Genomic DNA, 23486 nt, shown 5'->3' on the forward strand with positions numbered 1-23486 from the left:
CTGTCTGCGAAAAATGCAGCGTTTTGTAGCTTCCCGCATAAAGGTGGTGGATACTGTTCCTGGTCTAGGTATAATAGTGATGGAGCGGAGTGCAGCAATCTATTGGTTGCTGGCTTTGTAAATTTCATTCAGTTTGATCCAATAGCAAAGGGAGACAGAGAGAGTGGCTGGTATAGCTAGGGTCTCTCTCCTTCAATCTCTCTTTGCAGAACAGCCTCGTTGTCTCTATGAAGGCAGACAGAGACCCATACAACTTGCAATTCCCCTGCAGTGAATTAATGAATTTCCTACTGGAATGTAGATAATTTACAAGCAAAAATAAGCTGTTCTTTTCAATTATTTTTGACTGGGAGATTGTATTGGATTTTAGAGGACAAGAGTCTTGAGTTTTAGATTTTCGTTGTGATATTCGTTTTTTTTCGTCTGGAGTCCCGGGCTGTACATAGAACGAGTTAGATGTGGCAGATATACTGAGGTGAGTTGCAAAATCTGATTTTAGCTTGCTTTCAGTGCTTTGGTTGAAGGTGCATTTGTAGAAAATTGTAACATGATCTTTTCCTTAGTTTAATGATGCAGAATTATATCTGTATCTTTATTTTTGCTTTCATCGTTGATGCAGACATGCATGCCCTGTTATGTGCGAGATATTTATACAAAGTATAGACAAAAAAGCAAGGAGGAAAAGCTTCTCTAGACAACACGTAATATTTCGAGAAGCTCAGAAAACGTTCTTGTATTAGTTCAATACATGGCACAGGATTGTCAATATTATATATAATATATATATATATATATATATATATATATATATATATATATATATATATATATATATTAAATATAGCTATATATATATTATATATATATATATGTGTGTTGTGTGTGCTAGAATGCCAACCGATGTACCTGTGTCATGTCATTTTTTTCAATGTCACAATTCGGTATTTTAAATTAGTATGCGTATATGTTTTTGACATGACCTACTGCAGACATTTGAAATAAAATGCCATTTGTTAAGCATTCTAGTTAGTGAATAATGTACGTGGGATGCTGGCTGAATATTCTAGTTCAAAGCTGTGTAATGTATCTTAGTATCTTTTTTTTTTCTGATAAACCAACAATTCGTATCGTCGTCAATTTATCTCCAAAAAGAGAATTTGGATATTTTTTTTCTGTGACTACCTTGGGTATAACCAAACATGTAACGTGTTTGCGTTTTTCTGTAGCAACCAAGACTTCTACTGTTTTAAATTAAATACCACACAACGCAGTAATTATTTTTGGTTTTACTGTTTAACCTACTGGTTGTGCACATTTTTTTAAAAAAAAATTATTATTATTATTATTATTATTATTATTATTATTATTATTATTATTATTATGCTTTTTTAAATAGCCCTAGTAAAATGAAGTAAATATTATAATTATATATATATATATAATACATGTACCAGGACAGCACACAATCTGCAGATGCTTAAACTTGAAACACCACATCACTTTCCGTTTGCCATCTGCATTCCGTTTGCATATTTCTGAGGTCAATACAACCTGCTTCAGGACTCAGCATGCTGTATAAAATATAACCCATACCTGCACTGTGGATAAACTGTAACCGTTACATGCAGTGATCGACATATTAATCAAGACTTCATTGCATTTACACGCCTAATCATAAACGGATATCTAGTTGTAATATATACTACTGTACGTTTACTAATACTATCTTAATGTGATATTTTGTTATATAAGGATCATGGAGTAGCCATACTGTAATACAGTAAGGTGGTTGCATTGCAATGACCAACAAAACAGGAATGTATCAAGTTGGCTCTGGAGCATGGTTAAACGAAATGTAGTCATGTAAAACAAAATACAATATATCCTAACGTTGTCCTTTTTTTCACATAAGCAACATATTGATAATTTAAAAACACATTACTTCAATGTATTCAACACTAGCAAGTTCACAATGGAGCCACAAGGTGGTAGTGTGTGCACCTATTTAAGCTCTTTTTAAGGTTTGTAAACTGGTTAAATTGTTGCGTGGCAGAACATTGGACATTTTCTTCGTAAAGAATGCAGTATGAGGAATTACTCATACAACCCCACACACGAGTTGTTGTTTTAATGCACTCAACACATGATGCATGAGTAATGCCTACCCACCCACATCATCAGTCTTAAAAAATACATACATAATAATAACAGTAGGGATATTATTATGCCTATTTAAGATTGCCAACTGCCAACTAATATGTAAACAGTAATCCATCCTTGATGTCTTGTGAATGCATTATATCTGATGCACAATGTTCTCATTTTAATAACTGGTGCAAGTTACAGAATTCTACTACATCCAGATGTGAATATTGGTTATTCATAGGTGGAAGGTGGTATACTGCTGTTGTAACCATATACATGCTACATTGCTACACTACTTCATTGTCCTTATATTGTTTTAAGCAAAATTGAATAGATGTCTAAATTGTTCTGAGCAAATACTGTATGATCTACGTAGATTTAAAAAAAAAAAAAAACATCTTAAATGGAATAGCAATCTGCATACATACAAAAAAAAAGATCTTCATGTTGATTGCTTGTATGATTGGTGCTGAATTTTAATGAGGTCCACCTGGAAATCTTTATTTTGGAGTGCTATTACTATAAGCAAACCTTGTTTGCAAACATAAATAATCTACAAGTTGCTTTCTTGTAAGGGAATTATTTATTCAGAGATCCGGGAGAATTCTACCTGGTTAAATAGCTCTAACCTACCCAGAGGTGGCTCTATAAACAGAGCGTGCCTCTTCCAGTACCATGTTGTATGTTAGTCAGCTGACCTACATAACTGGTCTACGTAAAGGCATGGGTTATGGCGATTGAAATGAGGTTTCAAATTTGAAAGGGCAATACAATAATTGTGAATTTTAAAAGTGGTGACTTGAGGAGCAAGATGGGAAGTATGGCTTGTTATTCTAAGAATTAGTCGGGCAGCAGGCCAGATTTTAATTGCTTGTGATTGGGACTAACACTCTGTTTTCTTTTAATGAAGAATGGCTACATTTAGAACAGAAATAGAGGTAGCACACTATCATTGTTGCACTGTTGTTCTTTAAAAAAAAAAAAAAAAAAAAAACAATCACTTGACCCTGTCCTTTTTTATTTTGACAAGGGTTTACAACAAACCAATTGCCATACATGTGGGTGTCATTTTCTGATAATTAAGGAGGGGCTGTGCTAATGTTTCATTTGACCTAATCTTACCTAATCCTTGCCATCAGGGTTTACAATGGATGCAACTGGAGCGTTCTTCTGGTCATCTATGTTTTTTTTTTTTTTTTTTTTTTTTTCCATGGATGGTTAAATGTAATTATTTGTTAAACATTTCAGTTAAGATACCTACATAGCACAAAATACATTATTTAATGTGCTGTGCTAAAGTTGGGCCAAAATGCTACCACTATTACTAATTAAATTCAGTTTATTTTTTTAATTACAGTAATATGACCAATTTTTATTTGTCCCTTGAATTTTATACATTTTGATCCATGAAACAATGTTAATTGTACCAAACTGTCACTGGCCAAGTCTGTCCGTCCAGCCCACGCCCCCACTCCCTCCCCTGCCACCGCCCCCAACCACAAAACCACCATCAATGTGCATTACCAAACTGTAGAAAACTGTAGTACGATGACGGTACGATGACTTCAAAATACTAGAAACAGAATTTGTCAATGAAAATTTTAATGTAGTAAACTGTATCTCTGTTTACTGATTCATTAATGGCACCTCTTATAACACAGTGCTCCCTAACACCGTGCTGGGGCATAAGTTGAGCCGTGCAACAGAAAACAGTGCCCCATACTGAGCCAACAACACAGCACAACTAACTGAAATACCTGATTTTCCTTGGAACCCCACATCTAAGTACTAAACAGGCTCAGCCATTATACATGTCTGATGAGAACTGTGCACTCCCTATTCCACTGTTTGTTCTTTGATATCTACAGTGATCTACAATACCTACACGAAGGGTTGACAACCATCACACGTGGACCTTTTAAGTATTTTTTTGTATCTGTTATTTTGGGTATTGTATATCTATAGACTAGCACTGGTTGTTTTAGTGCAGTTACTGTTCATATTGATTGCATACAATACACCCTTTATGTGTACATGTTTAAGTTATGACCACACTGGATAAAAAAAAAAAAAAAAAAAAAAACTACAAGTCAATAGTCTCACGTGTTACTGTAGTTGTTCGATGCTAATAATAACAGTGCACCTGGATGGTAGAAATGCATACAAGCTCAATTTAAAAAGCAGTGCAGTTTGTCTATCAAATCTATCTTTTACACAAATGCAGCGAAGCACTATCAGGTGACTGAATTCTATAGGGACCTGACGTTAGGTTACACACTTATTGCAGACCAGACATGTAGTTTAAAGAGTAGTAGATAGCAAAGCACAAACAAACTGGTTCTAGGACACATGGATCAATATTATTCTCCCATTTCAGATTGCAGCTATTCTTATGTCACAGATCAGCTCAGGTGCACTCAAGCAATGTTTGTAAAGCATTTATGCGCTGAGCCATTTCAATCCCCACATCTGACAGGGTTATGTACTCAAGCCAGACACCTTATAATAGACTTTGAATGCTTTAATTCCCCAAGACCATAATCACCCAAACTGACTGACATTCTCAATGCTGAAAATAAAATACGTTGTTTAGTTCTGTATAATCTGTAACATATTTACTTTTCTAATTTCATGAGTTATTGATGCATCCCATAGCAATATGTAAAGAAAAAGTATACTGTAAAATGAAAACACTTTGTATCAGTACCAATGTCTCTTATAACACCCGAAACCCATTCAACTTGAAGACCAGTGACACGTGTAGCACCGTCAGATAAAAAAAAAAAGACATGAAATCTGTGTATGTCTTTATTTAGTCTGATTAGAGTTTATTGACTTAAGCCAATGGACTGGGAGGTGGCTATTTATCTGTTTTGTTTACGTTTTTATATATAAAATAGACATTTACTCAAAAAATGATTACTTGTACTGTATAGAGTACTGTGGCAAAGTGGTTGGTAAGGGGAACAGGTATAGCGGTGTTTCGATGCAGGAGTGATGAACAGACAACAGTGATTCGAACAAGTGTTTATTTGTGCTGTTTCCAGGTCTGGCGACTGTCAAATAATAAATCTCCGGCAGTACACAACAATGTGTAAAGTGCGGGGATGGTGAACACAGTACAGACTCACACACAAACAAAGGCACGGTCACCAGTCCTTGGTGATATTCAAATGTGCAGAGCTCCTCTCTCAGTCCTTCTCTCCTCACGTTACCCAAACGAAGGAAAAGATCAGCGTTACCCTGGCCCCTATATGTAATCCCGCATGATATCTAGGTAAACGGTTGCAGCTGCCTTATTACTTGCAGCTGCCTCTCGTTTACCTTTCAAATCAATACGGTCTTACAACAGAGTCGTGCTTCCCTGACCCGGAAACGAACTGTCAGGCCAGCCCTTCCAGATACTTCTCCTCTCGTTCTTTAGCGCCCTCACAGGTCGGGAGGAAGATTCATCACCAGAACTGTTTCCGTCACAAGTACTGATAACCTTTCTTTAATAATTGCATATCTAGATTTGAGAATTGTAAACCATTTTTATAGACTAGTTTTGCTTCGAGCCTGTGTTACCGTGTGAATAATATAGCAGAGCCCATGTAGCACAGAACGCTGGTGAGCACCAGCGACACTGAAGTACTGTTGCTGGTGCGAATACTAGCTAGTTTTAAAACTAGCAGTCTTACTGCTAACAATTATATATTCTTAAGGGTATTTTTTAGATGGACTGTACTTCAGTTCCAACACTGATATATTATATTTCTGATTCGAACCATTGCACTTTCATGAAACAATAGCTTGTTTTAAAATTTGAAAATAAGAAACAGGTTCATACGGATTGAAAGTCTCTGATAGATGAAGGCAGAATGTGCCACAGCCTGGGGGCCTTCCTGTGGAACGCATGCTCACCTTGTGAGTGCACTCCAGCTGTGCTTCTTCAGCTAACCTGCATCCTGGCGCAGGGCACATCCAGGGGTTTACAGCACCAGTAAGGTAGTATGCAGAACGAAGAACATTTAGAACCTATGAGGCCGGTAATAGTTTTTAAAGTTCAGAAATTATTGACCATTACGAAGCTGTTCAGTTGATGTACAATGTATATTTGTACATTTGTCGTACAGGGTGTCCCAATACTTTACTGGATCATTCATAAATGGGTTCTAACCAGGAACATTTTCATCATCATTGCTATAAATCCATGTCTATTCAACAATAAATGAAAGTCTGTGATATCATTATTCAAATATATACATAATTAAACAAGTCTTCAAAGCAAGTGAGATCATTGATTGGATTAGACGAATTGCCTTCGAAAATACCAAAATTCTGGTATAAATCAAACTATTGAGCAAACAGTTTTATTAATGAGGTATTTTGTGTGTGAATGTGTGTGTGTGAGGTTTCTTTATTTCAGTTAATGTTGCAAAATTTTGAAAAAGAAAATTAGATGCAAAGAAGCAAGCAGAAATAATTAGAAACTGTTGGAGAGAAATTTTTACATTTAAACTTATTGAATACTTACAAAAAAAAAAAAAAGTATTTTATAAGACTTTGTCTGACCTGCCTGGCATCTGCAACCTCCACCACTGGGGCTTCAAGTTCAGTATCTGCTTCCCTCAAACCCTGTAATCTTTCCTCTGTAAGTTCAACATCGCATCCATTACAGAGAGCTATGTTATGTAAAACGCAACCAGCCACGATGATATTGCTAACGCTCTGAGGAGTGTACTGTAGTGTTCCCCCAGAGACATCCAGTCATCGGAATCACATTTTAAGGATTCCAAATGTTCGCTCAATTACAGTATGAGCACATTGTACAGTTATACCTCCATATTTATTTCTTTATTTCTTTATTTTCCTTACCTGCTTCCCTGGTAGTTTCACTGGTATTTCACGGAGTGTCGGTGAAACGTGTATTTTTTTTACAGAGCATGATTTGTAGGAGGCTCAATAAGCGCTATTTACTTGAAGGGGAAAAAGTGGATAGGAAAGCAAGTCCCAGTCTCATGATCGGAAACCTTGGTGACTGAAGGCTGGTCGGATGACCCTGAGACCTGGAAAGGATGGCAGGCTGGGCGGAGGCGTCCTTAGAGACGAGCGGGTCATCATACAGCGCTCGGAGGCAAAGGGCTGGGCTAGACTCTGCAGCGCTGGGGCGCCGAGACAAGCGGTCCAGGCAGCTGGAGTAGATCGACCCGACTGAAAGAGCTTCGCATAGCATCGGGAACATTGTGCTCCTGTCATCAGGAACATAGTGCTCTTGTTTGCCCTTGTCAAACAGCACTTTTAAGAGCTTGCTTGCAGGCTATTCCTTACAATACTTTTTGTGCACAAGCTTTTACTTAGCTGCAGTGATATTTCACAGGAATGCAAAGGGCTGCCTTCCCAGTCAGATGGAAGGAAAGCCTCGATCGGCGACTCCATATCTGAGCAAACAAGCAAGACCGAAAGAATGGTCCGACGCCCATAAGCAAGGGAGATCCGAAGAGCGAGAGTTGTCAGCCAGAACCATCTCCAAACACAGAATATTCTATTTATATATAGAGTTACCTTTCAAAAATGTGGTTGATAAATAGGTAAATTGGTAGGTTAAGTGCCACAATCATTGTAGTTTACATTTAAAACGGCTGCAATATACTGATTTAACTCAGGCCCAGTACTTAATTATTTAATTCTACATTACATGGAAGTCATTGATATACATTTATAATCTAAACCAGACTTTCTACAAAATAATCACTGCAATTGACTAGGAAGGAATTGCAAAAATACAAATAAATTAGTTGGTCTTCTTATGTGGCTGTTTCGCTAATGTCACCTCCCCCTAATTTCCCATTAAAAAAAATAAAAAAATAATCCCCGAGCAGATGGGCAATGCCCCTCCTTCCTGACTTGTATCTATCATTGATTCATTCTGAATACTTCAAACCCACCCCAACTCAGTGTTGTAAAAAATGGGACTCGAGCCAAGTCGAGTCACAGGGGGGTAAAGACTCGAGTCAAGTCGAGTCTTTGATATGCCAAGCTCGAGTCGAGTCGAGTCACCTATCTGGCTAGAGTCAATTCGAGTCATTAGTTCTGACAGTTGGAGACAGTTTGATTTAACCAAATTTATTTTACAGGAGATTAGCAATCTACAAGTAAAAATAATAAAAAGAAATTCTATTAAAAATACAATATTGAGATGCACAATAATGTGATCATGCTTGCCCCATTAATACTAAAACCGTCAAAGCGATACCGCCGCAGGCAGTCATTATGACGGTTACAGTTTAAACAACATCAATATTAAAATGAAAGACAAACTATCAGATACAACTGAAATGTTGAAGCACATCATATCAAACAACTGCAAACCTGAAACACTGTATTGAAATGAACAATTAATAGGTTTATTTTCTAACTTACCACATATAAAGCACTACTTAAAAAAATGAAAAACTATAATAAAATAAACATTTCAAAATAAACTAGTGTATAAACAGGTATATGTACATATATACACAACTGTAAAAATAAAAGTAGTTTTTAATTTAAAATGAAAGTAACATGTTTTCTCTTGGATGTCTCATTAAGTGCAGCACAGAATCCAGGTTGACTTGCTACAGCCTGCTGCTGTGCAGCTTTCTGATCAAAATGTTTCTACTGAAGTGCTATGGCTACCTTCAGTGCATTCCTTGTACAAAACACCATGTCCAGTGAGATAACAGGCTTGTATATACAAATAAAATAGAATATTGTAGGTTATATTAAAAATAAAAAGGTGTAAAAAGATTGCTCTGGTAGTTCTAGGTAGAGAGGATTATAACTTTTTTTATTATTATTTTTGTGATCCTGCCTTTTAAATGCCAACAGTAATGGATACCACAAAACAAAATAATGCATTTAACTGTGTATTTACAATTTTACTGATGGCAGCCTGAGTGTTTTTAATTTTTTTTCAACAGTGAAACTCCCTGATAGTTTTTTTTTTTTTTTTGCAGATACCTTAACCATATGAAATTAACTTTTGTGGCATTTAATTTGATATTTGACATAGAGAGCTTGCTTCTGGCCTTAAAACATAGCAGTTACAAAGGAAAACAGTCCCAGGTAATGCAACTGAGATAAAATCTTTAAGACCACTGGATACTCACACATATATGCTCCATTTCAAAATCAATAAACTCAGCATAATTTGCTTAATATTACAGAAACGTATCTTGAAAGGCTAAGAGTTTAGCATAATAATGTGTTACAAAATAAGTAATTTTTATTGTTTTCAAATAAAAAAAGGGTTGTTCACTAATACATTAAAAAAAAAATAGGAAAAATATTTCACATAGAACGCAAAGCACCATAAAACCTTTAACCACCTATACTTAGCACAATTGTTTGTCTAAATAAAATCATCAATGTTGTTAAATGCGCAAACGTACAATAATAAGAGGTCAATTGTATTTTGAATAACCCTACTAACGTACACGACTGGTATTGTAGCTGCTGTTTCATAAAAACATGCAAAATACCCCCAGTAGCTCAAACTAACACATTATAATTACAATTATAATTTATACACAGACAAATATACAGTATAGTAACCACAATACTGAAACACTTTAGAAGTGCAGAGATGGGTTTTATCGATAATTGACCTGTTCACCCACTATGACAAAATCCACAGACCACTTTTTAATAATTTACTGAAACCAATGCAGTTCCATCCTCAGCCTCCTTCCGTCTGGCAATGTTGATTGTGCCTAGTGCCAAAACCATGCTGCTGTGGTCTGTGGTTTCATTTTTATGAATTTATTCTTTAAAAAAGCAAAAAGTTTTTAACCAGACTGATGATGATGATGATGAAGTAGTGAGTAGTTGTTTCTTGATGTGATCTAGATGCAAAGAAATGCACATTCTTCAAATATTAGTGTGATTTATTCAGTATATGCAGATAATTGTTTTCCCATTACAGAGCAAGCAGATTCAAGATGTATGGAAACATGCTCTTGAATTGTTTTATGCACAGACTTGTGGGTTTGGCTGATTTCTGCCGTCAGCACATATTTCATGCAATCTTGTTGTTATCAGTTTCTTATACCTTCTCTGCCACTTTTTCTGCAAAACTAACAGAGTGCACAAAACTATATATTTTCACAATAACTAAGTATTTGCATCTTATATTGTGTTAATTCTTCATTTTCCATGTTCAACACAAACTAACTGTAAAACATCTATCCAGCATGCATATCCTTTAATTAATCAAACATGTCTAGAGCTGATTAACTCAATTCGGGAATTGTGGAAAACACAGATGGTCATCTGTACTGTGTGCTGCCAGTGGCTGTAGAAGGCTACGAGAATGTAAAAAAATGAATACAATTATTAAAGCTGCAGAGGAATCTGCAATTTTTTTTCAATAATACAGTATATAAAAAGCGAAAGCCCTGGAAAAAAAAAAATATATTTTTTTATACATAAAACACGAAAATAGCTCAAAATAAGCACAGAAAAAAAATGAAATTAATAAAAAACGAAAAACAGAATCCCTGTATAGTAACACACATAGATACTATGCATACTGTAGGTTTATGTTATATAAATCAATACCAGAAGATGAGAGCCAGGTAAAAGCTCTTCTCTCCAGAATAATTATGACAACTCTGTTAATGGAAGTGCCTGCTAACAAATGACTACCATCATTATTTTAATGGCTAAAATACCAAGAGGTCCAGGAATGAGACAATGATGTCATAGATTAAAGGAGCCCATTTTATTTTTGTTAACATATGCTGTTAAATGTACAGAGTCAAACCATGTAGTACATTTCCAGAAGTTAATATTGAATGGTAGCACAGATAGTGGCAGTAAAGAACAATAATCTGATTCAGGAGTAAACACAAATGCATATAATACCAGCATTCTTAAAAAGTCCAAGTTATGCTTAACATTGATTTTGAATGTTAGGTACTAGCTGTTTTTGTGTAAATGTGTTGTATTTTTGGCATTAATATTTTATATAAAAATCCTGAAGTGTGGTGTTGAAAAGCATGAACAATGTATACTTTTATGTGACTGGCTGACATACAATTAAATGAACATGGGATAAGTTAATATGTTGTGTATAAACAACAGAATTCAAGCAACTACATTACGTGGGCATTTTTAGGATAATAAAATGTGTGTTTTATCACACTGAATACTAGAAAATACACAGGTTGACTACTAATCTGTTGAAAACATGTGGCTAACCTTAATGTCAGACCTGTATCAGCTAGTACCATCATATCGTGTCATTTTCTCAAGTAACTACTGTATATATTAAAATTATCTTAATTTACTGTGACATTATAGGGTTAAGAAGTAAATTATCCTTTCAGGAAAACACAGTAATTAAGTTTGCTGAAGCAGCACGAAACTGTTTCTGAGAAACTGCAATTGATCAGATTAAATGAGCAAATGGTCCCATTGGTGCAAAGCAAGGGGATATTACTGTTCAGAAGCAATGTGTTTCATTAGAATGAAATGTAAACAACTTCAGTGAGAAACCTTATTAGTTCCTTAGTCCAGGGGTTCTCAACCTTTTTTGGGTTGGAATGGCGTCCATGCGTTGCTAGGGAGTACGTCATCCTATGACGCAGACTCTGCATCTACCTACTGACAGCCATGGATATAGAATATTATCCTGACAACTACTTCCACGCAGCGTAAGCATGTGCATGACTTGTCCTGCCTCGCCTGCAGGGGGTTGCGAGGATCTCCATTTCTTTCCCAGCCCCACCCCTGCTCCCCCGCTCCTCCCATCACCATGCTGTGAAAAATTCCTGGTGAGAACCCTGACATTTCTCCAGATGTACTTTTGATTTTAATAGCCTGTCGTTTTTTAATGGGCTATACACTTAAGCCCCTTTCACACTGGCATTCTCTACCCGGGTCACAACCTACCCGGGCAGGACCCGGTGTCATGCGGGTTGGCTACATGATTTCACAGTGCTTTTGACAAAGCAGGGTTGACCTGGATGACAGAAGCAAGCACACAATACGCATACCAATGCCCCGGAAGCAGTTTGTTATGGACGCTTCCATCTAAGCTTCTTTGGACTGAACCGTCAACGCAAATGTTGATTAGAGAAAATGTTTCTTCATCCCTGCTGCAGTATAACTCTTGGGGTGTCTCAAGCAGCAAAAATATGGGTAAACAGAAAAGTTTCTTTGCAGAAGTAAATCCTTAACACGTGTGGCTGTTCAGTGCTCGAAGTAAGCTTTTTAATTTAGGCTCCAGTAGGCTCCTATGTTTTAATTCATGGTTGCCAGAAAAAAAGTTTATTAAATATAAAAAAAAAAAACTATTGTTTAAAATAATATAATATTAATGTATACATTTTTAATGTAAACAATAATGTGCATCCCTAAGTATGTTTATATATATATATGCAATACTTTTCCAGATTTGTTTTTCTGCATAGAAAAAAAAAAAAAAAAAAAAAAAAAAAAAAAAACTACTGTTTAAAAAAGGCAGTCTAAAACAAACTTTAGAATAGGTAACAGTGAATAGTAATTTCGTTACTATGCCTGCTTAGAATAACTTCAGTACATGACCCCAGATTAGTTAACTAACCAGTTGAACTGTTGGCACCATGATGGCTGAAATCTTATGTGAACTTTTGGTTGAACACATTCAGAACACGAAAACTCCAAAGGCAAAGTGGGGTTAAAATTTACACTGTGTTCTTCTGCTGCTGCTTAGATATATTGGTGTAACTTTCTTTGTCTTTGAAATAAAAGACAGTATTTTTTGCTGTCTGTTTGATGATATTTAATTAATCTTTTAATAGGGTTGCGTGGACATCCGGGTAAGTTGGTGCACACGCACATAGCCTCGGAGCCGCTGAAAGCAAACAGCTGTCAGACAGTGTTTCCATTTGTAATTGACGTGCTTTTAATTGTAACAACCGTACACTGACAAGGAGCTGTGTGGTTGTGGAAAGCCACTAGCACGACTATATGAAAGAGAAGTGGCTGTCATTTTTTGATTTGCCAAAGCAGCGTTTAAACTTTAAGCCTAGATAGATGAGAAAAGTGTCTGGCTGCTGTACATCGTCAGCTGCCAAAATGGATCTCAAGAACTATCTGTAGCGAACATGTTCATGGTAAACATAGTTGTACTTACAATATAAGTTATAGTAATGCTTAATTATAATTACAATTACAATTTATACACAGACAAATATAACATATAATAGCCACAATACTGTAACACTTTAGAAGTGCAGAGATGGGTTTTATCAAGACGCAAACGGGTAAGAGTGCCAGTGTGAAAGGGGCTTTAGTAGAAGAAAACTAAACTAAAACAGCTGACACCCATATGTCCCATATAAACCCTTTCAATTAAATTATGTTCTGAAGACTTACATTTAAATACATAAAACTGGATGAGTCATTACATTGCCTTGTTTGTTTAAGTGATGTAGTGTTTTGGCTTCAGGAAAAACAACAAATCATTCTTTCTTCCAGTGACAGTTGAAGCATTCATGCTAAAGAAAAAAAAAAAAAAAAAAAAAAAAACAACATATGATAGAATAGGTAGAATAACTGTTATTTTTTCAAGCCTTACACTTCAATTACACTTCAATAATTGCAGTGTTAGCTCTTCGAGGATTAGAGAGATCAAGCTAATGTTAGTAATAAAGTGGGTTGTTTTTGTAGAAATTGAATTATAGGTAAAGAGGGCAAGACAAATCATTGTGTAATTTCCCTGGCCACATGCTGTTCTCTAGCTTCCAAAAGAATACATATGCCTCCTAGACACAAAGACAATAACAAAAATGCTTTCACCATGGTAGAATTGAGGATTGAAGTAAAATAGTAAGCCACCCACACATACTGTCTATGTGTTTTTGCATCAAGCAAGTTGCTGTTGAGACTAAAAACATGATTATGATACTAGAGACTCCAACTGAGGTGTTTGTGATGCATCTTACTGGTAGTGATTGTTGAGATGTCCGTATCTCTGTCAGTGATGCAGTGCGAAATGAAGATGCAGCAAAGAGTTAATGTTCTTAACTGTGTATCCCCGGTAAATCATTAATTTAAACTGTCTGCTTTCTCTCACCCACAGGCTGATCGATCTGGCTTTAATCAATTCTGGGAAGTAATTGCACTTGTGTGACTTCTATCTTCTCATCAACTGGAAGGTGGAACTGCTTGCAGTATGAAATCTGTGCACTGGGATGGCTTCTACTGCTGAAGAGAGGTTTTATCCATGGGTGCTCTTTGTGGCAGTCATTAAACCCTGCTAAGTTATAGCTTAAACAATATCATTATTTTGGCTGTGGAAGACCATAACCTACAAATGTTATTTTAGACAATGTCTAGGCCAAAGGGAATTATATGGCTACCTTTCTCTTTCACACCTTTCTGTGTGATGGTAAATGTAAACTTGATTTTTTGGATAACCACTCTGGCTGTGAGATTTACTTCTATCAACTGCCAAGCACAGTATTCAATAATAACAACACATTATGGAAAATTGCGGGGTTTAAAAACACCCTTACCCAATGAGATCCTTGGTCCAGTGGAACAATATCTTGGAGTTCCTTACGCCTCTCCACCAACTGGGGAAAGAAGGTTCCAGCCTCCCGAGCCCCCTTCTTCATGGACTGGCATCAGGAATGCCACTCAGTTTGCCGCCGTCTGTCCCCAGTACCTGGAAGACCGTTTTTTACTTAATGACATGTTGCCAGTCTGGTTTACAGCCAGTTTGGATACAGTGGTAAACTATGTGCAAGACCAAAATGAAGACTGCCTTTACTTAAACATCTATGTCCCCACTGAAGATGGTGAGTCATATTTAGTTTTTTTCCCTTGTTTTTATTTTCACTCTTTCACCCTCAATGTTTTGGGAAAAGTTCCTGGTTTTAGGGTGTTCAGTAAACTGGCATATTGCATCACCTGTGTACAGTTTAACCTCATGAGCACATTTTTTTTTTTTTTTGGAAATGGGAACATTCACACACACAAATATAGTGTATGACAAATACTGAATTACACTGTGTTGAAAGTAGAGACATGAAATGAAAAATACAAGTTGTGAAATATATATGGTTTTGGATAATAATCCTTTTCTGTAAGGATGCACTGAAAGTCAACCACTAGCAGCAGTGCACCACCTCTGCATAAACCTCTGGCCACTTGATCACCAGCTGCCACCGTACCAGGCCATGAATTGCCCCGTGTATGATAATTTACTGAAGTACAAAACAACTGCTAATCCAATCTTGCAAAGTTGCAGCTTTGCCACGTTCTGATGAAGTGTACTGTTCCCTGAGATTACCAAGTCAATGATTACATTTAAATACCTTTGTATTTTTTAAAATATTATTTCTGGAAAATAGAGAATTAATTAGGTAGGCCATTGTGTATTGCTATTTTCCATATTATTTATTTAATGTCTTTTGATGTGCTGCACATCAAACACGGATTGTCTGTTTTTTTGCTTGTTTTGTTTTTTTTTCTTGACCAGACTCCTGGTAGACTGTGGTTAAGATTCTTGTCATTCCCTTTTCTCTATAAAAAAAAAAAAATATATTTTAAAACCCTCACAATGGCAGGTACTTGTGAAACTATTTGACCTTTTCAAATCCAATGGGTTCACAATTTGATGACAACGTAAATGGTAAAGTCAGGCTTAAGGATAACATGCTTTGGGTGGAGATAGCAGATGCTATTACCAAAACAGTGTCATATTTTGTAAACCTAAAATGTTGACAAAAGTGCAAAAAATGAATCACTCCTCATACAATACAATACAATTGAATGAAAGACTCAACCTCAATCCACCATCTTATCATCAATTCAAACGCACATGTTCAGTATTACTTTAAAAAAAATTATACAAACAGCAGTGAGTCAGAAAAGCCAAATTACTTCACAGTACATTACAGTATTGTTTATTTTCTCATAACATGGCACAATGTAATATATATTTTTTCAGTGTACATATAATACATATACAGTGAATGTGGAATGATTTATTTTGATTTGGCCAAAGTGATCATTTAACTAAGTAGTGTAGTGTTTCCATTCCAGATTCAATTGCTGTCTCAATCACCTACATTAGAGCGGTTTACTGATTTCGTCTTTGAGGTTGATGTTAGTTTTCAGGACCATGGACAGTGCATTTGGGAAATGTAGTACACCAACTTGCAAGCTGAAACAGAAATCCAGCTACCTAACAAGGTTTACTGATGGACTATTTGAAAAAAAAAAAAAAAAAAAAAAAAAAAAACAAGAAAAAAAGTTGCCATTTAAGCAACAGATAAATATGTTATGTTGGAAGAATATATTACTTTTATTCCACCATATTACATGTCCAATGAACATTCTAATACACTAAACATACAGTGGTGAAGAACTTGCCTCTATAATGAATGCGGCACTGCAGAAACAAATGTCCCACTCAGTCGTTCTGCAGTGGTTGGAACTGAATCGTATTTGGGGTACCACAGCTGTTGTTGGAGATGTTGCTCATTAAAATGTGTGTGTGTGTGTGTGTGTGTGTGTGTGTGTGTGTGTGTGTGTGTGTGTGTTATATTATATATATATATATATAGATATATCTATATATCTATATATATATAATATAATATATTTATTTCCAGGTGTTATAGCTCAGAAAAAAAAAAAAAAAAAAACTTCTTAATATGTAGAAGATACACTGTACAAAGACTCTGTCTATGTTTACAGTGACTGTTGGCACCCAGCGTGGGAGTTTGTTTTCTCCTTTTTTTTCTAGATTTCTGAAGTCATTACCCTGTCATCATACTAAACCTTTCTAGAGTTTGGAAATACCTGTTCTTAGCATTGAACACCTGGAGGGGGTTGGCCACTGCCAACTGCCACTGCTAGTTTGCCATCGTTCCATGGGTGAAAATGCATCAAATTCAAGTGACACATTGAAGAATCATCATCTTACTGAGACAGACAGACACATTCTTATTGTCTTTAATCTTGTTGCCAATCTCTTTAAGAAAATGTTATCGCACAACTTCAGAACAAATAATGCAAGGGCCAATTAATCAGTTTGACAATGATAAATGTGTCTAACTGCCATGCCTTGCTGGTCTGCACAGGTTTTCCCAGTGCTGGTAAATTATCTATCTGCTATTACTTATCTTGCACATTTACACAACTGTGCTTGTGTTGTGAATAAAAGTCCCTTAAATTCAAAAGGGTTGAGTTAATATTGCTAATATTGCTGTGCTCCAGGTATGAATACACACACATTGTTTCTGCTTCTTCATGATGGACAGTTAATGGATCATCTGATGCTTTAGATATAGTTATGAAACATTACAACAATTGGTGTTAGTTAACACACAGCTTAATAATAATATCATCTATGGAAATACAATTCATTTTTAAACCCAATATAAGTATGACTCCTTTTTGGGGTTCCTGTGGCAATATGTTATTCCAAACCCATATAGTAATCATCTGGATCTGATAGTGATTTCATTGAATGTTTCGATGCAGTCTAATCATATGCATCTGAATGTCCAGTTATGTCTGGATCATAATTTCAAAGACTACAGGGATCAGCTTGGGAACAAGAAAAATGTGTTTATATACATCTACAAACTAAACGCTTTTGAAATGTTGTCCTCTACTACTAAGACCCTCATACTGATGTCTTTAATGGACTTTTTAAATTGTATTTTCAAATTAGTTAAGTGAAGAAAATCACATGCAATTAAGTCATCCTCAACACTGCGATTTGCAGAAAAAAAAAAAAAATAAAAAAAATCATAGTATTTGAAAATCCTGTGTAGGTGGACCTGTACAGTTATTTGTATTGCTTGAAGGAAAAGACAACATACTAGTTTTTTGTTTTTTTTTGTTTTCCACTGCAACTGCCCTTTTGAATATCTGGTCCTTTGTTTTTAAAAACTTGAAGAACACAAAATTAATTAAATATAATTGTGTTATATCATTCACAATTAGCTGGTAAGTCACTTAAAAAAATATATGAACATTTATAATTTTTTTAGATGCCAAAACTTAACATCTTTTTTCTTTTTTGATAATGATCAAGTTCCTTCCTTTTAAATAAAGCCATGCAAGTTCATTAGTTCACGTTGGATCTTTATGTTTTGCAGACAAACTTTTTTTTTTTTTCTGAATCATATTTTTTAAATTTGAAAACTTTTTTTTTTTTTTTTTTTTTTTTTTTAACAGATGTTTTTTTTTGCGGGGGGAGAAAACCGGCTGTTTTTGAAATCTCTTTTTTTTTCCCTTTACTCTTCTCCTGTTGACCTTAGGAGCCAACACAAAGAAACAAGCAGATGATATAACCAATAATGATCGTGGTGAAGATGAAGGTATTTTTTCTTTTAAAAAAAGAAAAAAAGCTCGATTCTGGTGCATGAAAATATACCTTTTGATTTTTTGTGAATCTTTTTTTTGTGCATACTTATGTGCACCTCCTGATTTCTTTATTTTATTATAATTTTTCAAGCCACTTTTTTTCTTGCAAGAAATTAGCATATATATGACTACAGTTCCCTTGTGAGATAAGTTAAAGGTTATGTCTAAGTGTGTGAAGTAAGCAACATAATACATTTATTTACAATTGAATTCCCTTTGCAGCACAAGAAAGTGAAAAAGGGGAATTGAATCTATGCATGTGTTTAATTTTTTTCCCTTTAAAAAAAGAAAGTTTTTTAGCCCTTTTTCTTTTTACTTACCCCTGTGAAGCATGACAATAGGGATATATGTTATTTTGTATTATAGTAATATCAAGAGCTTGTCTCTTTGCATGAAAAACTAGATGTTCCTTGTTCATTGCAATGTGATTAAAACTGATGAAAGTAATTTCAGAAATGTTCTCATGGTACCTGAAAGTACAGTGGAATTGTGTCAAAACAAAATGGAGGAAGATTGTGAAGGAGCAATTGCCAGCACATGTGCTGACCTATTATAACACATTTATAACACTTTTTCAGAGCCAGTATTCTGTTCACAGTAGGCCGTTACGAAAGAGCCCACCTTTCGCCCATTTTTTTTTTAATATTTGAAAAGCAGTTAGCTGGTTTGTTGGCAAAGTGCTGAGCAATGCAAAATATGCACATATTCTAGCAGGGAGTTTAGGTAGTTGTGATTAAAAACACGTCCCCAGAGCCTTTTGTGCTGGGATGAAGTTTGTTTATAATACAAGATTAACTAGGATATTGCTAATTGAAACTCAAAAATAAAATTTCCCAATACAATTAAAAAATAATGGGCTACTCTGAAACCATACTGGTTCATGTGAAAAAATGGTAGTTTACAGAAAATTATATCTTCCTTATCTTAATTTTGGAATTAGATTACTTAAACAATTTGTAAAGTGTTAAATAAATGAACAAACATTAAAAAATGAATTTAGACAGCTGAATTGTCACACTCATCTATTCAAAAGTGTCAATTCAGCACATCGGCATGCTCCTGTCTCCTCTGTTTTGATAAAGTTGACAGATTTACAACAATTAGGGCAAAGGAATCCTCAGCTTACATGACTTTTGCCCAGGCACATTTTATACTACTGGGCGGTAGTTCCCATTTGCCTAAAAATTGCCAAACTGATTAGTTTTTTAATTTTCTTTCTTGAGAATAAAAAGAAGCTTTAGCAAATAAATGCAGACGAAGCCGAGGTAACCTTATCAGGCATCTGACTGGAGTGGTTCTGCTCTTAAATTGTCTGCTGAGTCCATGTCAAAGGTTCTTCATCACAAGGAAACAGTGATCAATTTCTAAAATTGATCAACAAAATGAGTTTCTTTTTTTCTAAAAAAAAATCCAAAGAAGTCTGGAAAAAATAAATAGGTTTAAGATTTGTATTAGCATTCTTACACAAATCAGGCAATTAGCCAAATTAGAAAAGCAAATTTAATTTAATAATGGAAGTTGTCAATTAGGAATAATGAATGAACAAGGAAGCAAATTCAACGGAGCTTTTAAGCAAAATGAATGAAAAGTCTTGGTGCCTCTCTCTCTCTCTGATAGCATGTCTTTCTACCCTCATACCAAAAGTGTGGCACTGTGGTGATGAGGAAACAAAAGCTACGTTTCCACTGCCACAAATCCTGTTTTTGAGACCATTCTCCATGAACACACTGTTAAAATGAATGCACAGATTTCTAGCCCTACTGCCTATGGAAACGATGTATAGGCTCTGGGGCACTGTGCTCAACAAGAACACATGTGAGTATGCACCTGGGAAAGGCAAAATTGTGCAGTGGAAACATAGTTTTATACTGTTTTCACACAAGACTTTAATACAGTAATAAGAACACACTCAAATAAGGCCCCGTTCACCTTCGCACCAGAGGGAAACTTGGGAATAAATTCACCTAACTCCCACGTTAACTAAACCTATCATCAGCCTAAATCCAGAGGGAGTTTCAATAAATAGTGTTGTTTTTTTAACTCAAAAAGTAACTAATTTATAAGTGAAGTAATAATTACTGTGTATCAAGTTCTGGACGAGTAACCTGTTGTGAATGCAACAAGGAGCATTGTAAATGGTGGCACAGAATAAAACAGATGCACAGGTTTTGCAGGGAACAGAGACAAGGTTTATTTTCCATTTACAGGAAAACTGAACAAAAAATAACAAAATAAATCAAAACAGGCCCGATGCAGTCCAAAGAGTTATTGTCCCAGGGAGAGGCTTTATTAGGGAGTTCCCCCCAAAGTCCTTTCAGGGCAGTTTTCCATGTCTCCCCTCGTTGTTGCCAGTCCTTTGTTCCTCTGGTATCCCCAGGAATGAGCATCTGTGGTGAGATATAAAAAAAGGAAACAGTCTGGAAGACCCCAGTTAAAAAAAAACAAAACAATGTTGTCTTGTGATCTTTCATTACCACAGCCAATTTTAAACCAAAGAGTCCCCAGTTAAGATTCTACGTAAAAGATTAAGCAGACAACAATGACAAATTATCACAAAAATACTAAAGACTATTCGGAAATAATCTCAGAGTGCACGAACAAGACGGACGGGTATCTGGTAAGCCTACTTTTTAAATTGTCCTGAATTACAAAAACTGTTCAGGTACCTGGAAATCCCTGGTTTAAAAGTGCCTTCAGAAATACTGTACTGTGTGTATATATATATATATATATATATATATATATATATATATATATATATATATATATATATATATATATATACACACATACACATATATAGAGTTGATCTACTTGAACCCTTTTTAATAAATGTAATATTCATTGGAGAAATGGCTTCTCTTCAAAAAAAATGAATAACGGGACCTTGCTTTATCTTAAAAGTTTATTATTATGCAAATCCATACGTTATGTCATCTGTGCTATTCTGTTTTAGAAATTGGAGCAAACACTCTGGGCTATTGGGGCTGACAGTGAGCACTTCCAGCATCGAACTACAGTGAACAGAAGAACATTCAGTGTATGAGGCATCATATGCTGCATAGACACTTACTGTCATCAGCATCTGCAATACTAGCATATTTGTTTATTCATGTTAGTCACAAATTGGAAACAGGATACAATAAATGTTACACAATTAATAATGGCAAACACATTCATTGTTGTTGTGTTAATTAGCTAGTAGTATAATATACAGCATACAAAGGACCATTCAAAACAACATTTTCATTAAATCACAGACACACACACATACAGATACATTTTTTTCCACAAAATAAACATTAAATATGTTTATGAAACACATTAACTAAAATATATGTTTTTTGCATTGCTGTTGAGTTTTTTCTGTTTCTTTTTCTCAGATATCCATGATGAAAATGGCTTGAAGCCAGTTATGGTGTACATTCATGGGGGGTCCTACATGGAAGGCACTGGAAACATGATTGATGGAAGCATTCTTGCAAGTTATGGAAATGTCATTGTGATAACCCTGAACTACCGGCTTGGTGTTTTAGGTAAGTTGTTGTATGTATTTTTAATGTGCTGCAATTGGAAATGTAGGCTTTTTTTATGCATGCTCCAGTGCGTATTTATGGGTATTGCAAAGATGATTGTAGTGAAGTGAAAATTTCACCAAGCTTTAAATTCAGAGCTCCCCACAGTAAAGTAAATCATTAATTTAGCATAATATAAACATAAAACACAATGGATAACACAAAACAAGTTTTAAGATTCTAAAAACTACTTTAGGAAAATGACTTAGATTTTTCCAGCTGTTCTTTTCAATGAAAGCTCATCCAAAGTAAACAATGTAGGGGTTATTCACTGATTTAACATGTTGAGTGTTTTTGTGCAATGCGCTTGTACTAGTAGGTTTGCAAGTAGTTCTTATAAATGTGCAAACCACCTGCACTAAACTGAATGGGATGTTTAAAACGGACAGGATCTTATAAAGCAAAATAAATAAATAAATAAACTATTATCTTTACAGTTGTTATTAAAACATTCCTCACATTTAGTAATAAGCACTATGCTTCGACAGTAATAAACAAATATTAAAAACCTTGGCAACGTTTTAGATTAAAGCCAAATCTAAAGATGTTCAGATCTAGAAATGATTTTTTTATTTTTTTTTAAATATTAAGATGAGTCATTTAAAGTTTAAAAAAAAATAAAAAATACAGAACAGTTTACCATTATGTGCATATGAGCAGTTGTACATATATTGTAGAATATACAGCTATGGCTATACTGGAAGCCATCATAGCAGTTAGATTTTGAAATGTCACATTTGGCAGTTTTTTGTTAAGTATAAGGAAAACTACAGTTGTCCCGCATTATAACGCCACCCTCACATACCGCCAGCTATTAAATTAAAAAGTGAAGGCTTGCCATTAACTCACATTGTATTCCATCGGCATTGTCATTTCCTCATGTTGATTTTTCTCAAATGTACTGATTCCTCTGCATACATTTTTTGGTATTTTATTGAAATAGCTTGTCAGTTTTGGTGTTTTGTTTAACATATCTTCTTTCGCAAGACATTTTAATTGCTGTGCTTTCTGTTTTTCACAACTAATAAAACTCACATGACTTGATCTCAGATCAAGTCATATGATCAGGCAGTCTCTGCTTCAACTGAATATAGCTTGTTGTTCAGATCCATACAGTCACATGCTACGTATCTATTTTTGTTTATTGTAATCGAAATTATAAATATTTTTGGGGCCCCTCGAAATCTGAGGCCCTGGGCAGGAGCCCCTAAAGACCCTGCTTCTATCCAGTTCTGCCTATTAACATAATAATTTGATAGCCCTTAAGCATCTTAGGAATATAACTTGATGTATAACTCAATTATAGTTTTTTATGGATGTGTTTTTTTTTTTTTTATGTAGTTACCCTGGTAAACTATTCAATGTGTTTTA

The 23486-nt window shown here is 35.2% G+C and overlaps 1 protein-coding gene across 2 annotated transcripts in view; it reads left to right on the forward strand.

Moving 5' to 3' along the window:
- The first annotated feature begins 221 nt into the window (after nucleotides 1-221).
- LOC121328136 (neuroligin-4, X-linked) overlaps nucleotides 222-23486 on the forward strand; it is a 71199-nt gene continuing 47934 nt past the window's right edge. Inside the window, exons 1-4 of one of the 2 annotated variants that reach the window (XM_041272648.1) lie at nucleotides 222-475; nucleotides 14234-14954; nucleotides 18435-18494; nucleotides 21924-22076. In XM_041272648.1, the coding sequence (XP_041128582.1) occupies nucleotides 14483-14954; nucleotides 18435-18494; nucleotides 21924-22076 (685 nt within the window). In that variant the 5' untranslated portion in view covers nucleotides 222-475; nucleotides 14234-14482. The remainder of the gene's footprint in view (nucleotides 476-14233; nucleotides 14955-18434; nucleotides 18495-21923; nucleotides 22077-23486) is intronic. The other variant, XM_041272649.1, reaches the window with a different exon arrangement.

Source organism: Polyodon spathula, chromosome 15 (genome assembly GCF_017654505.1).
Source record: "Polyodon spathula isolate WHYD16114869_AA chromosome 15, ASM1765450v1, whole genome shotgun sequence".
NCBI lineage: Eukaryota > Metazoa > Chordata > Actinopteri > Acipenseriformes > Polyodontidae > Polyodon > Polyodon spathula.